Source organism: Sorex araneus, chromosome 2 (genome assembly GCF_027595985.1).
Source record: "Sorex araneus isolate mSorAra2 chromosome 2, mSorAra2.pri, whole genome shotgun sequence".
NCBI lineage: Eukaryota > Metazoa > Chordata > Mammalia > Eulipotyphla > Soricidae > Sorex > Sorex araneus.
The window spans coordinates 280,057,332-280,076,427 of NC_073303.1; the positions used below are offsets into that span (position 1 = coordinate 280,057,332).

At 48.1% G+C, this 19,096-nt stretch overlaps 1 protein-coding gene across 2 annotated transcripts in view; it reads right to left on the reverse strand.

Annotated features, from left to right (window-relative positions):
* The window catches only part of EPHB1 (EPH receptor B1), a 390,176-nt gene that overhangs the window by 118,187 nt on the left and 252,893 nt on the right, over window positions 1-19,096 (reverse strand). For both annotated transcript variants that reach the window (XM_055127967.1, XM_055127966.1), the window contains one exon: window positions 17,117-17,272. In XM_055127967.1, the coding sequence (XP_054983942.1) occupies window positions 17,117-17,272 (156 nt within the window). The remainder of the gene's footprint in view (window positions 1-17,116; window positions 17,273-19,096) is intronic.

A 19,096-nucleotide genomic window follows, 5' to 3' on the forward strand; every position in this document is an offset into this window, starting at 1 on the left:
ATATCTCTTTACCCACTGTAAACCATGATATGTCTACTTAAACGAACCATCATCTGAGTGAATTTTGGGGAATGGGGAAAAGAGATTGATATCTTACAAAATTAAGAGCAGGAGATGAAGTTGACTTGGAAATGGGAACTGTGCAGGTGGAGAGAGATTATGCAGCAACATGTGCTTGAAACCAAATTAATCTGTTGGATAGTAACATAAGTAAAGGGGAAAGTGTCCAGTGCAATAAGGTAGTAGCGCTGCCAAATGAACACAGAGTCATGTTAAAGTGTGTTTTTTTTTCTTTGAAAACTATCACAAAATAAAATACTCTTATTCTCTATAGTTGCCATTTTTTAGCTTCGACACACCTATATTTGAGTCATAAATTTGTCTTTCACCATTCTCACACTCGATATAGAATTCTTGGCAGAGACTAGACAAGAACAACCACTGACCAAAAAGAAAGGCTTTTGTGTGTGTGTGGTTGATTCAGGACCTTGGAGAAGACCTTTCTTATCTGCTACCTCTCATCCTGGTAAGTGGCAGAATCTTCACAGAGATTGGCATTGGAACAGCTTCTGAGGATCCTAAAAGGGATGCCAATTACCACCACAAGCAAAGGGGTTGGTAGAAGCAGGCATTGTCTGGTCTCATCATTCAAGAGGACTTTATTAGGGCCAGAGATACTATAGCCAGAGATACTATAGCAGTATGGTGCTTGCCTTGCAATTGGCTAACCAGGTTCAATCTCCAGCACCACATAGGTCCCCAGGGCACTGACAGGAGTGATGCCTGAGCACAGAGCCATGTTGGGGAGAGCATACCAAGGGTCCCTACAAGTAGTGAGCAATGAATGCCAGACATTTGGGTGATGTCAATACCATGAAGATGCTGCTTCTGAAGTCGTGAGGGTCATTTCCTATGAGGGTGTGCTGCAGCCTGAGGCAGTAGGGCTGTGAGGCTTAGTGCTTCCTGTCCCACTGCAAGCTGTGGCACCCTGGGCTCTCTCTCAAAGTGTGGGTGATACTCCTGGGGGAAGGAGGAGAGGATGCTGAAACTTGGGGACACCTTACTCCTCAATTCTTTTCAACAGTGACCCTAAAATGCCTAGGTATGATTTTATACCATCTTCTGCATTCACTGAAAATGAACCCAGGTCTATAGGTTTCCTGAGAACCTGTGCCACCTACATGGACAAGTCAGAAAAGAGACCTGGGTCATCTGTGTGAACACCCCAGAACTGACCCTTGGACTACCTGCACAGACATCACAGGACAAAGCCTTGATGTCTGAGCTCATGTACACAGTTGCTTCATGCCCTTGTAGGGAATTCTGTACTGTACTGTAAGGAATTCTGATGTAAAACAAACCTTAGATGAAAAGAAGCATTTGAGACATTTGGGCACATTACTGAAAGGATGATCTTAGGGTGTTTCCTGACATCCTAAGAAGAGTTTCCCTCATTCACGTAGGAGGGAGACACAGTGACTTCTCACACTGGTGAGTAGCAGAACCAGGACCACAGCACAAGCTTGGCAGGGTCCACCACAGCTTGTCCCAAATGCTCCTGCCCCCAGGTGGTGGTGCCTAATGGTGAAAAGTGCAGGGAAGATGCAGTTCAGCCTGGTGTGGGCAGGGCCACTCTCCCCGAAGCAGGAATCCCTTGTCCCTGAGCCAGTTTAGTTTCTTCTCTGTAGAAATGATGTCAATGATTCCAGCCCTCACTGAGCAAGCCTGTATGTGTTGCTCATTAGGGCCTCAGAGACACTAGGCTCACACTCAGGCAATCCTGCTGATCATGACAGCTAGTGATAAGAGGTGACCAGTCAAAACAAGGACAGGCCCTGCTGGGAAGGATTTGGGCAGCCTCAAAGAAGGGAGTGTGACACATCTCTCCAAACCAGTGTTTGTGGAAAGTTCTCACTCCTCCTGCTTCATCATCATCATCATCACCATCATCATCATCATCATCATCATCATCCTATTAATCGTCAAATTTCTAGAGCGGCCTCAATAATGTCTCCATTCATCCTAGCCCTGAGATTTTAGAAGCCTCTCTTTACTCATCCTTTCCAATGGTGCCGCATTGAAGGCTCTTTCAGGGTCAGGGGAATGAGAACCATCATTGTTACTGATTTTGACATATGAATACACCATGGGGAGTTTTAGAGGCTCTCCCATGTGGGCAGGAAACTCTCAGTAGCTATCTAGGTTCTCCCAGAGGGAGAACTAGGTTAAAAGATATCGCTTTCAGGAGCTTGGTTTTATAGTCTCTGGATGTTGGCCGTTGGTGGGATTACACAGCACTGAGGGCAGTCCCTGGGTGTGACCACCTAACTACTAGAAAATGAGGAATCTGGGCGGAAGAGGCCCAGTCCCGATCTGAGCAGGCTTGGATGTCTCAGTACTGGGTTCCACACACCTGGGCTCCTCTGCCAGTTACTTCATGCATGAGGCTCGTCCGAACATGTGGAGAAGGGCCTTGAACATGGCTGTGGCTAGGCTCCAGAGGTCTTTGGCCACGGGAGCTCTGCTCGGGGCGAGGAGGGAAACTGAAGCCCATCCCCTCCAAGGGGCTCTGGGGAAGACAACCAGGCATGGGGGCAAGAGACTCTGCTTAGCAGAGCTAATTGTCTGGAAGAAAGAGATGAGGTGCTACTTTTGGGCAAAAGAAATAACCCCTCCAACATGGCTTGGACTTCAAGATCTCTACAGGGCTGAAGAAGCCTCGGAGGCTCCAGAAGCCCATGAAGCACTACATCTCGACAGGAATGTGCCCACATCCAGTCCCCACCATGGCCTGGCATGTGACATGGGACAGAAGATTCCACCTTGTTTGTGACCCAAGGCAGGCCAAAGAGAGGGGTGCTTTGTCATCTCCCTCTGCAGATCCCTACATGTTGAAAGTCATAGAGAGTTGCCAGGTTAGATCCTCTTGCCAACAGGCTTTGAAGCTCTCCACTAGTCCTGATGGGCCTCAAAGGCCTCCTAGAAGGTGGGCTGGGCTCATAAAGAGAAAGCCATGAGAGTGCAAGCCTTTCCCAGTAAGACATGAGCAGCTCACTTGCCCTTTCTACTCCCCCATATGCTTCCTGGGATCTTCCAGTGCACTAAACCCTGGTGGAACGGGATGTGAGCTCACCCCAGAAATCTGCAGGGAAGTGGGTGCTGGCACAAGTCTTAAAACCATTAACTGATGAGACTGGAGGGGTGTGTCTCTGGACTGGAGAAGACTGGGCACTGAGCCAAGGGAAACTGCTGGGGACGCAGATGGCAGACTCAGCCAGAGGCATTCATCAGGCCTTCACATGTTCTCATGCATATAGGTCTAATTCTCCCAGAGTCTGTGCTCATTTCTCACCTTCCTGAAGAGGAGTGACCAGGTATGCGCCTGAACAAGGAATAAAAGACATTGTCCCGAAAAGGGCACCTGGGACCTCTGAAACAGGAAGAACATCCACCTACTTCAGGATTGTGAGACCTCAGGATTGCTCTAGGACCTGTTTGTGTGTGGCTCCTGCTCCAGCTGGGCAGGTGGCATATGCCCAGGCTCTGCGCATGGCATCCTGACTTGGGCAGTGTCAGGGGAAGGATTCCCCAAGCAGGCATGCTGCCAATGGATCCACACAACAGGCCACAGTCAGCAAGGCAAGTTCCTAGGAGTTCACAGTCACCGAGGCAAAGAACTTCAGGACAGCCTTTGGCACAACAGCATGACAACCCCCACTTGGGCAGAGCCTCCCACGGGGCAAGCCTTTCTGGCCAGACACTTCTAATCAGAGAATTGCAGACCTTGAACCATCTCCACCCACATGTTTGATTGAGTGAGTCCTGATATGACCTAGAATCGGGCATTTCCTTTCTGGCTGGTCCACATGTGGAGAAGAATCTAGAATAAGAAAACAGATGCCACTGATCTTGAGATATGGATGACCACCACTAGGTCAAGGATAAGGATCACACACAGCATGGAAGACACCCAAGTGAAGCGTCTCCGACCCCCTAGAACTCCCCACCCACATGCACTGTCCAGTGTCAGCCCTGACTGGTCCTGTGACAGGCAGAGGATGGTGACTAGTGGCAGCCTGGATCAAGCCTCAAGGCTGCTGCATTAACCATTTACTTCCTGCCATCCCCTGAGAGACACAGGTGTCCCTGGAGGGGTCTTGAATCTATATTGTCCCTCAGAAATGATCAAGAGTCTCCTCCCTGAAAGCCAAGATTTGTTTCCCAGTTGTTGTGATTCGAGACTGTGTATCAGAATAGCATCAAGATAACAGCTGGAAAGAGACTGCAGGTTAAATATTCATGGATTATTCATTCCGTTTTCCTTGGGAATACACAGAAGAGTCTTCCAGACTGTCTCAAGCAATTTTGAAAGAGTCATGTGCTGTTCCTCTCCAGGTATATAGAAAAGGCCCCAAAAGAGTGATTCAAGGTCACAGAAAGAGAAATGGAAATAAAACATATTAGGTGTAATTCCCAGAAAAATTCAGGTCATCCTAAATCAAGTCCTGATCCAAACATTTCATTGACACCCACATTCTCCAAATGAGAAGGACCCTGAAGGTCATAGGACATCCCTGGTGGCAAATGTGTCCATGATCCCAACAAGCTTGGTCAACCTCTGATTTCTTATGTGATGGGAAAATCATTCCTCCCACCATAGATTCTACCTCCCCCCCCACCCCCTTTTAAATGCCTAGGATTAACTGCCCCCACCAGTGCCTTTGACAAATGGAGACAGCAGCATGACTTAAGGGAAGCAGAAGAAGCCAAAGCCCAGGATGCCAGGATGGCAGCATTGCCTGTCTGCCCCGGTATCCCTTCATGCCATGAGATCCCCATCTCAGCACATGCCCGGCTATTACAGGCTAGAAATTGGGAAGGAGGAAAAGACAATGAGCAATAGTTGAGACAGGGTTTGACACCTGTCCATAAGTACTGAAAGTACTGTCGTAAGTACTGTAAAGCTATCAGCACTCGAATAGCTTAAAGCTGGGGGCAGAATGGACAAAAAGAAATCAACGGGAAGGAATATAGAAAAGCACAGGCGTGTATTAAGTATACAGCGAGAGAAGCATCTCACTAAGCATGAGCAATTCAGGTAGAGCTAATGGGATGTTGTATCTAGTATCATAAATAAGAATGCCAAGAGCACCTTCTATACAAAAGTCATGTTCGAATTCAGACAGAGGTTAAATTCTATATAAAAGAAAAAATGGGTGCTTTTAATGCAGTAATATGGGAAAGATGTTCATAAGCCCCCTCCCAAAATTGGTTACAGAGCGCCCAAACCAGAAAGATAGAGAGGATCGGGTTTGAATTTAAATAATTTAAAGATCACAATGTGATAGAAAAGGTGCCCAGAGTGAAAAACAATAAGTGGATGGCTAAGGGTAGGATGTCACATATAATTGATGTGCATGGTGAAATCAATTTTAAAAAAATAGAAAAATGCGAGCATTATAAACAGACAATTCCCAGAAGACAAAATAAATTGGCCAATAAACACCTGAAAAATACACACTCATTTACAATCAGGAAAAATACAAATCTAGTTGACTAGGAGGTCATCAGTCAACAGGTAAAAACAAGAAGCTTTTTCAAAAATTTTTTATTTATTTATTTTTTTAACTTATTGAATCACTGTGAGATTGTTACAGGCTTTCATGTTTGGGTTAAAATATCACAATGATCAAACACCCATCCCTCCACCAGTGCACATTCCCCACCACCCATATCCCAGGTTTACTCCCCTTTCCCACCCTCCCCCTGCCTCCATGGCAGACAATATTTCCCATACTCTCTCTCTACTTTTGAGCATTCAGGCTTGCAACACAGATACTGAGAGGTCATCATGTTTGTTCCATTATCTACTTTCGGCATGCATCTCCCATCCCAACTGGTTCCTCCAGCCATCATTTTCTTAATGATCCCTTCTCTTTTCCATCTGCTTTCTCCCCTCCGCTCATGAAGTAGGCTTCCAGCCATGGGGCAATCCCCCTGGCCCTTGTATCTATGGTCCTTGGGTGTCAGCCTTATCTGATGTTATTCTATACTCCACAAATGAGTGCAGGAAGTCTTGATAATGCTCTTTTTGGGTCTGTGAATGGAGAAGCAGCTGCAAGCTCCTGGGAGTGGGGCTTATTGGTTGAGTCCTTTGGAAAAATTTTTTGGTAATATCAATGGGTTTCCTGAGTGTATGTGCCCAGAAACCCAGAAATTCTATTTCCAGGTGAATTTTTTTCCACAAATACAAACATGTGTGCCCCCGAGGTCTGTCTGAGCATTTCCTTGAGGAGCTGATTATATTAGTGAAGCACTGTCTTCATTAAAGGGCAGGTGGGGGAGTTGGCTGGTGACTCCATCCCAACCACCCCTCACCAACTTGAGTCCCAAAAGACTTGCCTAAATATCATGTGAGTAAAGGCCAGTGGACTCTAGCCTTTACTATCTTGGCGGGGAGGGGGCAGGTGCTTGGGGAACACCAGCATGAGTTGGTGCCAGGCCACCACAGAGACTGTTGTCCTTCCTCAGAGTGCAGCCTGGCCCAAAGTCCAGACAGGCACCAGCAGAGGCAGAAGCTCACTAATGTGTGCAGTGGGGCTGCCCACTGAGGCCCCCTGGGCCTTGGTTCTCTCATCTGTTCTGTTCCTGCAAGTATCAGGAGCCCCTATTATCTTCTTCAAGATGGAGAGACTTCATGTGAGGGTTTAGCCCAGCACCAGACATGTAGCGAGACCCTAACCAGGCTTAGTGACGTGGTGGGATCCACCATCGACCCACCCAGTCAGAGTAATAGAACCGAAGGGAATTGAGGAAGCCTGGCTCTTGGATAAAGTAACAACTGGAAGGATGCGAGGTTGGTCTGAGTAACCAGCAATGGAGGTCTTGAAAGTGGAGAGCCCCCCGGGGGAGTTCTAGGAGAGAGGTCCAGCCCACATCCCACTATGGACTTGAATTGATGAAGAACCTGTGCAGTTTCCCAGAGGAAAAAGGAGTGTGAATGAAAACCAGGGCATCTCCCAAAGACTTTTGAGGCACAAGGGAATGAGCAAGATGGTCCACAGAGATGACAATTTAGAGATCACTCTGTGATTGGTGAGGGGGCCTCAGAGGATGACAGCATCGAGCCCACTGTGAATGACTTTCCAGGACCTTTGTTCTGAGAGGGCCCTTCCTTGCCCACCTCTATTCTGTTCTTGTGGATTATAACATTTAGAAGTGATTCATGACTCTTCGGCCTTACTCATGTCAGAAAGACAGCTGGCCAGAGAAAGGACATGCCATACTTCGTCCCACATGTGCAATAAGGAAATATTGTGCATTGATGAAATAATATGCAATAACACAGTGCTCAGTTTCTGGAAAAAAGGTTCTAAGAGATTAGGGAGCACTCACAAGGACACCCTGTAAGAGTGGGGTAGAGCCAAGTGTCACTTCCTAATCTGATTCCAGCAGCAAGGTTCTGGCCACGGAGGAGGGGGTGGAAATCAGATCAGCACATTAAAAAATTTCCTAGCACAGTACACAAAGGGCCTATGTCCAGAGACCTATACCAGGGCAGGCTATTCAGAGGTGCAGGGCAAGGCACCCACTTTCCTTAACGAAGCGAGATGTTGGCAGAGGAGAGAAGATATAAAGTCACTTGCTTCTGACTATCTTCTGTGAGGAGATTGGAGCAAGGGAGAGTGAAGATGATGGGCTATAGCTGCCTCCAACTTCCAGCCCCTACCACAGGCTGGGGAGGGAAGGCCCTCGTATGGCATCAGAACCCTGGTCTGGGACCAACTATGGAGCAGAGGTCTTGACATAGAGGGACCCAAGGGCACCAGGCAGACAGTTTTGTTCTTTACCTTAAAATAGAGAAGCAAGTAGACTCAGCGAATATATTCTGTCCCAGTCCCCTCCTGATTCTGAAACCTCCCAGTTAAATCGGGGCTCTGTGAGCCTCAGAGAATGACAAGAACCAGCGTGTGTCTAAGTAGAAGTCTAAGTAGGAGCCAGGCCAAATGACATGGTTTCTTTCTCAAAAAGTTTGTGAGCCTGCGGAGAAAAAGAATACGGAGAGCACTCCTAGATTTCAACAATGGAAATTGGAAAAAAAGAACGCAGATGTGTGAGTATCAAAGGAGAAAATGTGACCTGAAAATGTGTTCCAGGGCTTGAGCTTCAGCTGATTGGAAAATAACATTAAAGTGGGGTGGCCAGCTCCAGAAACAAACAGTAAGAAGATAAAAATCATCCATTTCCCGTTTGGCATCCTCGTCACTAAATACTGCTCTGTGTGTGTGTGTAGCATCCCTGCTAACATAGCCCTGCAGACAGCAATACTGACCCATTTTTATGGATGAGAAAGTTGAGACTCAGTTACCCCTTCACTTGCTTCATGGTGTACAACTGGCAAGTGGCAGGAAGATCTAAAGCCAGGTACAGAGGCCAGAGTCTTCCAGCTAACAATCATGCTGCAACTTATTTGAAAGACTGCTGGAATCACTATTCCAAATGACCTAGCCTAAACACACAACGCTAAACATACAGTGCTGGGCCTAAACACACAATGCCCATTTATTGAGTTTTGTTTGTTTGTTTGTTGTTTGTTTGAGGGTTGCACCCAGTGGTGCTCAGGGCATACTCCTGGCACTCTGCTCAAAGATTACTCCTGCTAGTCCAAAGCAGATTATCTGTGGTGCCAGGGATCCAACCCAGGTTAACATGCAAGGCAAATGCCCTACCCACTGTACTCTTTCTCCAGCCTCACAGGACCCACTTCTGAAGCTGTGTTTGTTAATGCAGAATAAAAGGAAGGTAGGAGTGGCAGAAGGGAGTAACAGGACTTAGACCTGCTGCCATCTCCCTGTGGTCCTTGGCCAGAGCAGCCTCCTCACACCCCAGCATTCAACTGACCAGCCCTATGGTTGAGCATAACCACCTGAGTACCACTTTTGGGTCCTCCCTCCCCCCAAAAAGAAGGAAAACATAAATGGACAGGCAGTAAAAACAATAGGGAATTGGAAGTCCAGGGCAGGCTGGAGCTCTCCAGACTGGCTGCAGCCGATGAGAGCAGTCAACAGTCCGGAGGACCCTGGCTCAGCAGATGCATCACATGTCCACTGAACCCTGCTCTGGGGGCAGGGCCTTGTGTTTGAGAGTTTTATTGATAAATGGGAAAGATTCTGGAAAGGTCAACCAGAACAGCAGAGATATGAATGTCCTGCGCTTTGGGGAATGGCAATTGCAGCCGACGCTTAGCCTAAAGTTGGTGATTAAAGAAGGATGAGGCAGTTGTGCCACAGGAACCACGAGCCTGCAGAACATGGGTCCTCTGTGCTGGGCCCACCCCAGACAGAACATCTCTCTCTCTCTCTCTCTCTCTCTCTCTCTCTCTCTCTCTCTCTCTCTCTCTCTCTCTCTCTCTCTCTCTCTCTCTCTCTCTCTCTCTCTGTCTCTCTCTCACACACACACACATACACACACACACACACAAACACATACACACACACACAGAACTCTAGCGGTGGAAGCCTAGCAGTTGACTAGGAGGACCAGAGCACACTGGAAAATCTCAGATCTTCAGGAAACCCACAGTGGAAGGCCCAGGGCTGATGTGGGGGGAGGGTTATAGGTCCCCCTGAGGACCGCACCACCTGGGCACTGTCTGATGGGCACAGTCCACTCAGCACTTCCCGGGAGGCAGAGCCTCAGCAGACAGGATGCAGGTGTGCGTGCTTTTAGCTGGAAGTGCTCCGTGCTCCCCCTGCATCCCCGCCCAGGGCTAGTCACTCCCGAGGGCCAGACCTCTGTGGAAAGAAACCACCAGAGGCTCTCGAAGTGTGAAGGCGCGTTCACGCTCATGATGGCTGAGCCTTGCTGTGACAGCAGGGACGGTTATGAACAGCTGGCCACTTCTTGTCACCCTCCTCAGTCCACACAGATGGATATACCATGAGACAGACTCAGGGAAGTAGCTTAACCTCTGACACAGCTGATCTCTACCCCTTGTCTCTAGATTGCCACGAGGGAGACACGGGCCACCTCCCCTCCCAAGCACAAACAGCAGATATAATTTATGGGCAACACACATCCGCCATGATCCTAGAGCCCAGCAATGTGGGCCCTCCACAACGGACGTCCTGTGTGTCTTTCAAGCCCTGCTGGACGCTGGGAGCAGCTCCGTGAGTGAAGCGTTTTCATCTGCTAATGCAACAGAGCAGGGGCCCGGCAGAGGCTGACTTTGAGAAAGGGTTTAAGATCATCCACAAAGTATGGACAAAAGGGGAAGTCATTGTCAACGGACTCCTGTCCCCCTCTGCCTGCCCCTTGGGGTGTGCCTGTCACCACAGAGCTCCCTGTCCTCCTGAGGCTTCTCCTGGCCTACTTCCTGCTGGAAGGTGACCACACCATTTCTATCACCTTCTCACCCAATCCTGCACCGAAGCTCAGGAGCATGCTCCCCACCTGTCACGGTCTCTCCTCAGCCCCTTCCTGGTGTCCCCTCCAGCCAGGGGGTGCTCTCTCACCCTGCTTCTTCTTCTTATCACTGCTGCATCTGCGTTTAGAGGCCCCACATTCCCGCCACCCAAGAAGGAGATAAAATGGAAACCGAGCAGGGGGTGCTGCTCTGGGAAGCAGCCAGGTTCCCCCCAAGGACTCAGACTCAGAAGCACATGCACACCCCCCTCCATGCCCAGATCCACACCCCACACCTGTCAGGGCCTCCCCCTCCTGCACAGGCCATGCTCGGGCTCCCGCGGGTGGGAATGCACCAGGTGACCTCTCTCTACCCGAGTGTAGATCAGAGGACACAGAAACCCGACCGAATTCTCAAGCAAGCTGCTCCTCATGCCTCGGTGTATCTCTGAGCCGTCCAGAGGGCTTCTAAAATGCAGCCCTGTCAGCAGAGTTTCTCATGCAGCAGGCCTGAGAGAAGAGAATCTGCATTTCTCACAGTTCTCAGGGGGAGCCAGAGGCTGCCTCCCTGGGTCTGCACAAGAAACCAGCGCTGGAAGGAAACCGCAGCCCTCACTGCAGGAGCCATGCTGTGCAAGGAGGAGCGAGTGCTGCCACCAGCCCAGACCGTTCTCTGTGTCCTAAAGGCCATCAGGCTTCAGCCCAGGGCGAGCATGTGGTCACAAGAGGAAGGGCAGCCTCTGAGGATGAAACACGAGTTTAAAGAGAGAAAGACGTGTGCAGAGGTGGAGAGGAGGAACGGATTCTTCTTCTGCAGGAAGTAGATGTAGGAGGGAGAGGAGCAGCAAACCCCATCACTGCCTCCAGCATGGGCCCTGCCACCCTCGGAGCCCCCAGTTCCAACTCTCAGAGCATGTGTGTGAGCTTTGGTGAGTATGAGGTCATGTGTGGGTGAGGGTGGGTATAAGAGGTCACATGTATGTATGAGGTCTCAGTGTCTGTGAGGTTATGTGTGTGTGAAGATATGGGAGGTCTGTGTGTGTGTGTGTTCTCTGGTCTGTGTGTGTATATATGTATGGTTTCAGTGTGTGGTCTCTGTGTGTGTGTATGTGCGTGTTTGGTTCCAGTGTGTGGTTTCTGGTGTGTGTTTGTATGTCTCAGTGTGTGGTTTCTGGTGTGTGTGTGTGTGTGTGTGTGTGGTCTCAGTGTATGGTTTCTGGTATGTGTGTGTGTGTGTGTGTGGTCTCTGGTCTGTGTGTATATATGTATGGTTTCAGTGTGTGGTCTCTGTGTGTGTGTGTGTTTGGTTCCAGTGTGTGGTTTCTGGTGTGTGTATGTGTGTGTGTGTGTGTGTGTGTGTGTGTGTGTGTGGTCTCTTGTCTGTGTGTGTGCGTGTTTGGTTCCAGTGTGTGGTTTCTGGTGTGTGTGTATGTGGTCTCAGTGTGTGGTTTCTAGTGTGTGTGTATGTGGTCTCAGTGTGTGGTTTCTGGTCTGTGTGTGTGGTCTCTTGTCTCTGTGTGTGCGTGTTTGGTTCCAGTGTGTGTCTCTGGTGTATGTGTGGTTTCAGCGTGTGGACCTTGTCCCCACCACCTCCTCCCTCTCCATCATGCCCAATTCTGCTTAGGAGAAGCTCCTGCTCAGACAGATTGTCACGCATGTGGAAGGTATAAAGGGATGTCACACCCTCGAGTCAGCCCCAAAATCGCTGCCTTGTCACTCAGTTTTTGCTTCTCTGGGTGAATCAGGAGGGCACCCAAGATTATGGGGTTGTTTCATGCAGGTGTAGGATGTACCTGCCTCTGGAGCCCCTTTCACTCTATTTCCAGTCTCAGGACCAGAGAGAAACCTCCATATTAGAGGAAACCAAGAAACCAGACATGGGGCTGGAGTGGTGAGTAGGGCGTTTGCCTTGCATGCGGCCGACCCAGGTTCAATTCCCAGCATCCCATATGGTCCCCCGAGCACTGCCAGGTGTAATTCTGAGTGCAAAACCAGGAGTAACCCCTGTGGATTGCTGAGTGTGACCTCCTCCCCAAAAAAGAAAAAGAAACCAGACACGTAGGAGCTGTCTCTGGATCTTTCTTTCCAAGTATCTCCCATGTGGGTGACTGAAAAAGGGCTTCTGTGGTCAAAAACATAACAAAGTAATTATTTTTACACCAATCCTTCTGCATAATTTTCCACAGACAGCAATTTTATAAGGCATAATTTTCTATTTTCACCTGCTTCATAAATTCCTCCTTTCCATCTCAACCCTCTGTAATAGCGATTATTCAAAACTGGAGAAGTGCAGCTGGGGGCTGGGTTTCCTGCCACTGCGCGTCTCCTCCTGCGTTCCTGGCTGCTCATCCCCCTGAGCCTTCCACCCTACACTGACCGGTTCCCGCCCAAAGACCCTGGCCGAGGCTCAGCCAGCCACAGACTCTGCGCTTACGGCGCTGGTGCCTTCTCATCTGTTTCCTTCAGCATCTTCAGGCCAGAGTGACGGCGTGCCGGAACCACGGGACAGATTCCGCTGTGGTGCTTGCTCAGAAAAAGCAGCAAACCTGGGCTCCCCTCCCTGCTTCATGCCCCCACTTTTATTCTTAGATACTTGAATCCAATTTCTGGAAGTTTTCATAGCTGCTGCCGTCTTCACACTTTCCAGAGATGTAACCAAAGCAAGTTCTAGTGTTGATTGTGAGTTTACTATGATCCAGGCACTGTGCCAACAACTCTCTACTACTACCGTGCATAATCCTCATTATCTCCCAGAGAGGCTTACATGATCATGAGGTCAGAAGAATAAATGACAGAAGGGAAAAAAGGGAGGAAATAGTCCAAGGTCACAGAGAAGTGAACAGAATTTAAGACTCCAACTTTTATCTATGAAGACTAAAAAAAAAAAATCCATCTTCTAAACCTTGCACATAACTGATGATCTGATAGTACCCAGCCAAGATTTGGATATTTTGGAGCTATAGAAGCCATTAGCCCAAGGAGGCAGCAGGGGGAATAAGGCAATGTCCTCAGCTAGATCCCAGAAGAGGGAGGTTCAGAGCCAGCCCCTCCGACGCAGGTGGCTGCTCATTCTCCTACCCCACTGTCACCTCACCAAATCTCCATTCAGTGTTGTCCCATAGCATCTATCTTCATTCAGACAGTCACATCTTTAGGGCAGTGTGGGCATCTATGACCTGCTTCTCGACACTCCAAACTCCTGCCTCAGCCCATACATCCTTTAAGTGACCTCCCTTTCTTTGAGGGTGGCCCTGAAAGCTGCAGCATTCACCCCAGTCTTCTCTAAGCCCTCTCTCTTCACTCTTTCCAGAGTACCCCAGAAGGTCTGGAAGGATGAGACCTGTTCTTGACATGAACAAGTATTGGGTCAAGGCTGAACAAGGGGTCAGTCCATCAGGTGATGCTGAAGATGAGAGGTGGCAGAGGAGAAAGGGAGCTAGGCTGGGCTAGTAATAGCCATGTCACCCCTCAGATATTGAGCTCCTGCAGCACCCTGGGTGGGCTTCCCTTAGCATCCCCGTGACACTGCCTTGGGTGTACTCTGATCTCGGCAGCATCCCTGAGACTGGATACACTGACAGAACGTCTCAGAGGCCCAGAAGACCCCAGTCTCTACAGGGGGATTGAAAAGAAAACAAAGACATGCCTGCACAAAATGACAAACCTTGTCATGCTCTTAAAATGTTTGCATCACTTTAGAACCACTGAACTCTTGTATCATGATAAGAATGCAATAAGTGTCTCCAGAAATTAATGCAATTCCGTCAAAATATTAACTTTAGTACAGTGACAGTTATTCTGACCTTGTAAAAGCACACTTTAAAATCTCAGGTTTTAGAAAGCTTTTCCATATCGTCATGGAATGAGTGCTGCTATTGATACAATCTCATGTGACAGCAAAGGCAACAGGCCAAACCCAAGGCACCTCCTGACTTGGAGGCCTGGACCCTTGGACACTTTTCACACTGTGTCTCCTTCCCCAGAACCCAAAGGACTTGGTCTCTGCAGATGCCACTATCCTGTGCATTTTAGAGCGGAGAGCTCCCATTGCCCCCAGCATCCTCCCATTGTCCCCTGGTCATAGCCGGTTCCTGACTGGGTGGGCCAAGGACTCATTTGTTGTGGGTTTGCCCTCCACACAGCAACCAACTTTTCCTGGGCTGCTTTGATCCATCCTCAAACCGGGGGGGAGCCTCCAGGGCCCCAGCATAGAATGGTGTTAGGACTCACCAGCGCCATCCATCCATTCTCCCTCGTTCTGAAAAATTATTTACTCTGGTGATGTGCAATGCCTTTTTAAGAGAACAGATGGCACCTCCAATTAGACTGCTTTAAAAGGAAACCCTAATGAGATTATAAAAGCCAACAAATTGACTTTTTCATACAGTACTTCTCTGCACACAATAAATCAAATATATAATGAGGCTCAATGAAATAATAGGTCTATTTACATTGGTTTGGGCTAGCACCAGGTCCATTATGAAGTGCTCATCCTTGTAAGCAAGTTGTGGAGCTGGACCAGACACCCAAGGGTGCTCTCTAGTTTGGCCCCTCAGAGAATAGGCCGCCACTCACCCAGGACTGGTCCAGCCCTGACTTTCTGATAAGCATCTAAAGGCACATGAGTTTCAGAGGACAAGTGGAGCATCATTCACCACACTCTGGGTAAAGTGGGGAGATGGCGGTACAACTTCAGTGGGGGAGAGGAAGGCTAAGGCACAGCTGACTCCAGAGCTACAGGATCAGAGAGAGGAGCAAAGTCCATGAGATCTAATTTTAGTGAAGGGACTCATGCTGAGAGTTAGGCAGAGTGAATGGAGAGTTTCTACCGTGCAGACAGAGGCCTTCCTAAGTGTATTTCCAAACTCAATCCTATTGGTCCTAGCACTGAAGGGAGATGATTGAAAAACAAAAGACAAAGTCTTGTGAGTTAATTGGGAGAGGTTCTGCCTTAGAACAAGGGTAGCCACCGGCCAGCATTCTGATCTCTACTTTCCTCTTAGATGACCATATCCAGGGAGTGGGTAGATTGGTACAGTGCATCTCTGACTGGGAAACTGTAAGGTCCAAGATTCTATTTTCACAAGATTGTCGCAAAGGGATCCCAACCAGTGAGGAGGGAGGGGACAGGGGCAGATGGAGGGAGAGGATTTCCCGAGAGAAATGGTTAGAGCTCACAGATATGCTCAAGCAACTGGAAAAACTGGTGGTCCTGGATTCAGAACCAAGGCAGCAACTCTTCAGCATCCTTCAGGGACTTCGGAGAAGTACATTAAATGATTAAGCAAGGCTTTGGGGGCTCATAAAAGATACCCCAAGGGGATCTCAGAACTTAGTAGAGAAGATTCCAAAGCAGAAAGAAACCGACTCCAGTTAGCAGAAATGGAATCATTTCTGTTTATATCAACCTACCAGAGAGGCAGGCAGGTCTGGGGAAAATCAGTTTACAAGAGGATGAGCTTTTCCTCAGCTCAAATCTATAAGCATTGATCGACCTCAAGACCTGGATCTAGGAGACACTTTCATTCCTGTTCTTTACTCAGCAAAGGTTATATACACGACAAGGCCAGAGCTAAGGAATTCTTCTACTCAGAATCCAGTTGTTTTTTTCCCTGTCCATCAAACTGCAGTGCACAAAGGGCAAAATGCATGTCCTGCCCTCTCCAGCAGAGAATGAAAGAGTGGCAGAGCTGACGAAGGCCAGCCCCCCATCTCTCTGCCCGGAAATGCAGTGTCAAGGATTCTGGTATTGCCATTTGTCAGAGCTGTGAATACAACTCTATACCGAGAGGAAAAAGAGCATAAGGTGATGAAGGACATGGTGTCGGCATATCCATTTGGAAACTGAGGTCAGGGTATGTAGAATATCTGGGTAACTAATAAAATGCTGAGAGTACTGAGATACAAAAAGTTCCATGAAAATGAAAGCTATTTTCAGATATCAGACCAAAAGAGGCTTCCTGGAGGAATTGACTTAGAGAAAGATCCTAGTGTTTCAACTTTGGATTTTGTTTTTGTGCCACACCAAGTGTGCACAGGGAGTACTTCTGCCTCTGTGCTTAGTAATCACTTCTGGAGGGCTCTGGGGATCCAAGGGGATGCCATGGATGGAACCCCAGTTGGCTGCAATGCATGTAAGGAAGACACTCCACCCCCACCCCAGTGTTTTTATTTTGCATTCATAGAATCCTCCAGGGGCTGGAGCGATAGCACAGTGGTAGGGCATTTGCCTTGCACGCGGCCAACCCGTGTTCGATTCCTCTGTCCCTCTCGGAGAGCCCGGCAAGCTACCAAGAGTATCGCGCCCACACTACAGAGCCTGGCAAGCTACCTATGGTGTAACTGATATGCCAAAAACAGTAACAATAAGTCTCACAATGAGAGACGTTACTGGTGCCCACTCGCGCAAATAGACGAGCAACAGGATGACAGTGACAGTGACAGTGACAGAATCCTCCAGATTGGCATTTTTACCATCTGGTGATCAGAAATTGTCTTGCTTCAGCAGGAGGAAGTCTCTCCATCTACGGGGCAGGGGAGCTGTGGAGAACAGCATCAGAACCCTGCAATTTACTGAGACCAGAGAGGGACCCTGCTAGCTGGCCCGGGAGCTGTCCGTTTCAGCACCAGGAGGATGTTTTAGTCCTCCTAACCCCAGGGTCACCACTCGCAGCTACCAATCCCCAGCCTAGAGCTCAGAATAAACACTTACTAGTGCATGCCACTTCGGGTGGGTCAAACTCTGCTCGGTAGTAGCCGGTCCTGCAGGTGCAGATAGGGGAGGCCTCTGAAGGGGATCTGCTGTTGGAGGGGCAGTGAGAGCAGCCCTCAGCTTCCTGGTTGGCCTTGAACATCCCTGCAGGGCAGGCTGGAACACAAAGAGACCAAAGAAGAATTAATGGGTGAGCAGCAGGTAGAGGCTCTTCCCTGAAATCTAGGAAACAAAAGATTCGCATCTCCTTCTCCCCCACCCCAACAAAAGACATTGAAATACCCTCTTGCATAAAATGAACATTTAAGATTAAGAAACCGCCTTTAAACACTTCCAATTCTTCAAACATCCTTCGAGAATTAGACCTTTCTGGTACCAACAGCCTCTCTCTCTTGAACAATATGAATAATGATTCTTCCCTTTCAGGTGTGTCAAGAGATTTAATTGAGAAAATGAATCTAATGTGTAGCGTGGTGTCTGGGACATAAGTGCTCTGTAAATGATTATTCCCCTCCTCTCCCACCTGGTTAACAGCCTGGGCCTTACCCAGAGTCACTCACCCCAGAGGGAAAGGGGTCCTGGCTGACAAAGGATCACACCACAGTTCTTAAAGGCAACACACTAAGGGCCACTAGGAGCTCTGTTAACAAGCCTTGGTTGTGAATTATGGTAGGGAACTAAATTTATGAGTGATTCTTTAAAAAAGAAATTAAAGTGATTTCAAGGTTACTGCCTTGACATCATTCTCCTTTAATTGCAATGTGAAATGCTGCAGGGGCGGAGGGAAGGAGAATGTGCAAACCCAGGACGGCTTCTGCAGGCAGTGCACCAGGTAATGGGTCAGTCACTGGGGTCATCCATCATAGACAGAGCACTGGGAGAGATGGGGTGTCTCGTATTGACCACTGGAAGAACCCTCAGAGAGAAGATGCTTTTATGTTGTTGTTCCTTGTGTGGTCAGCCATTGAAGAGGTGGGTCCTGAAAAGCCTGGTTCTAGGCTCTCACCATACCACATCCACAGAGACACAGAGGCTATACATCTGATTCTCTCCTTGCAATCAGAAAACTGTTGCTGCCAGCTCTACTTCTCTGAGAACCCTCCTGATCATCTCGGGCTGCTCCTGCCTCAACTTTCTGCCTCTATGAAGCCTGCTCAAATCCTCCATCTTTGAGACCAGCTGAAAGCACAGGCTCAGCTAGCTTGGCTTTCTCACCTCCCTCTCTAACTAATTTAGCAGAACCCAAGGTACGGAATTATAAAGAAAAATTCTTGCCTCTATATAGTCATGCATTTATGATTCAATGTGACCCTGACTGAAACAGGAAGTACCATTGTAATGGCTTCTACTTACACAAGGCTTATCTCCCCAAGTATATTGTTCCCTCCTGGAAAGTGAAAAATATTCTTTAATAATAGCAGTAGCAACCATCTGTTAACATTCTTGCTAAGTGCTTTGCATGCTTTACTCTATGGGGTAGCTATTATTATCTCTATTTTACTAATGAGGAAATTGGGACATGGAGAGGTTAAAAAGAAGTTGCCCGTGCTCATACAGTGGGGGAAATGATAGTGATAATGTACATATAAATTCTCTGAAAAATATTCACTTTTGCTACCAAGGCAAAAAGGAAGAATTGTTTCCTATGCTACTAAGTTTTCACACTGTTTCTCTCCCTGAAGTGAGGATCAGGTGTTCTGTTATCCTGGAATTATCTCAGGGCAGGAGTTAATCATGAATGGGAGAGACTTTCTAAAATGGAATGTTCTGGAAGGACATAATCCAAGACTATCCCATGGAATACAAGTTCTTTAGTTTATTAACACCTCTGATTTACAAATGGGGGGTTTTTTGGAAATATAGAATTAAAGAAATCACCTTACATTGTGACACAGAATTTCATAGACTTTCCAGAAACAAGACAGTGAAAGCTCTGCTTTCCTGCCAAAAAAAAATATTCCCCATTTTATAGCATATGCC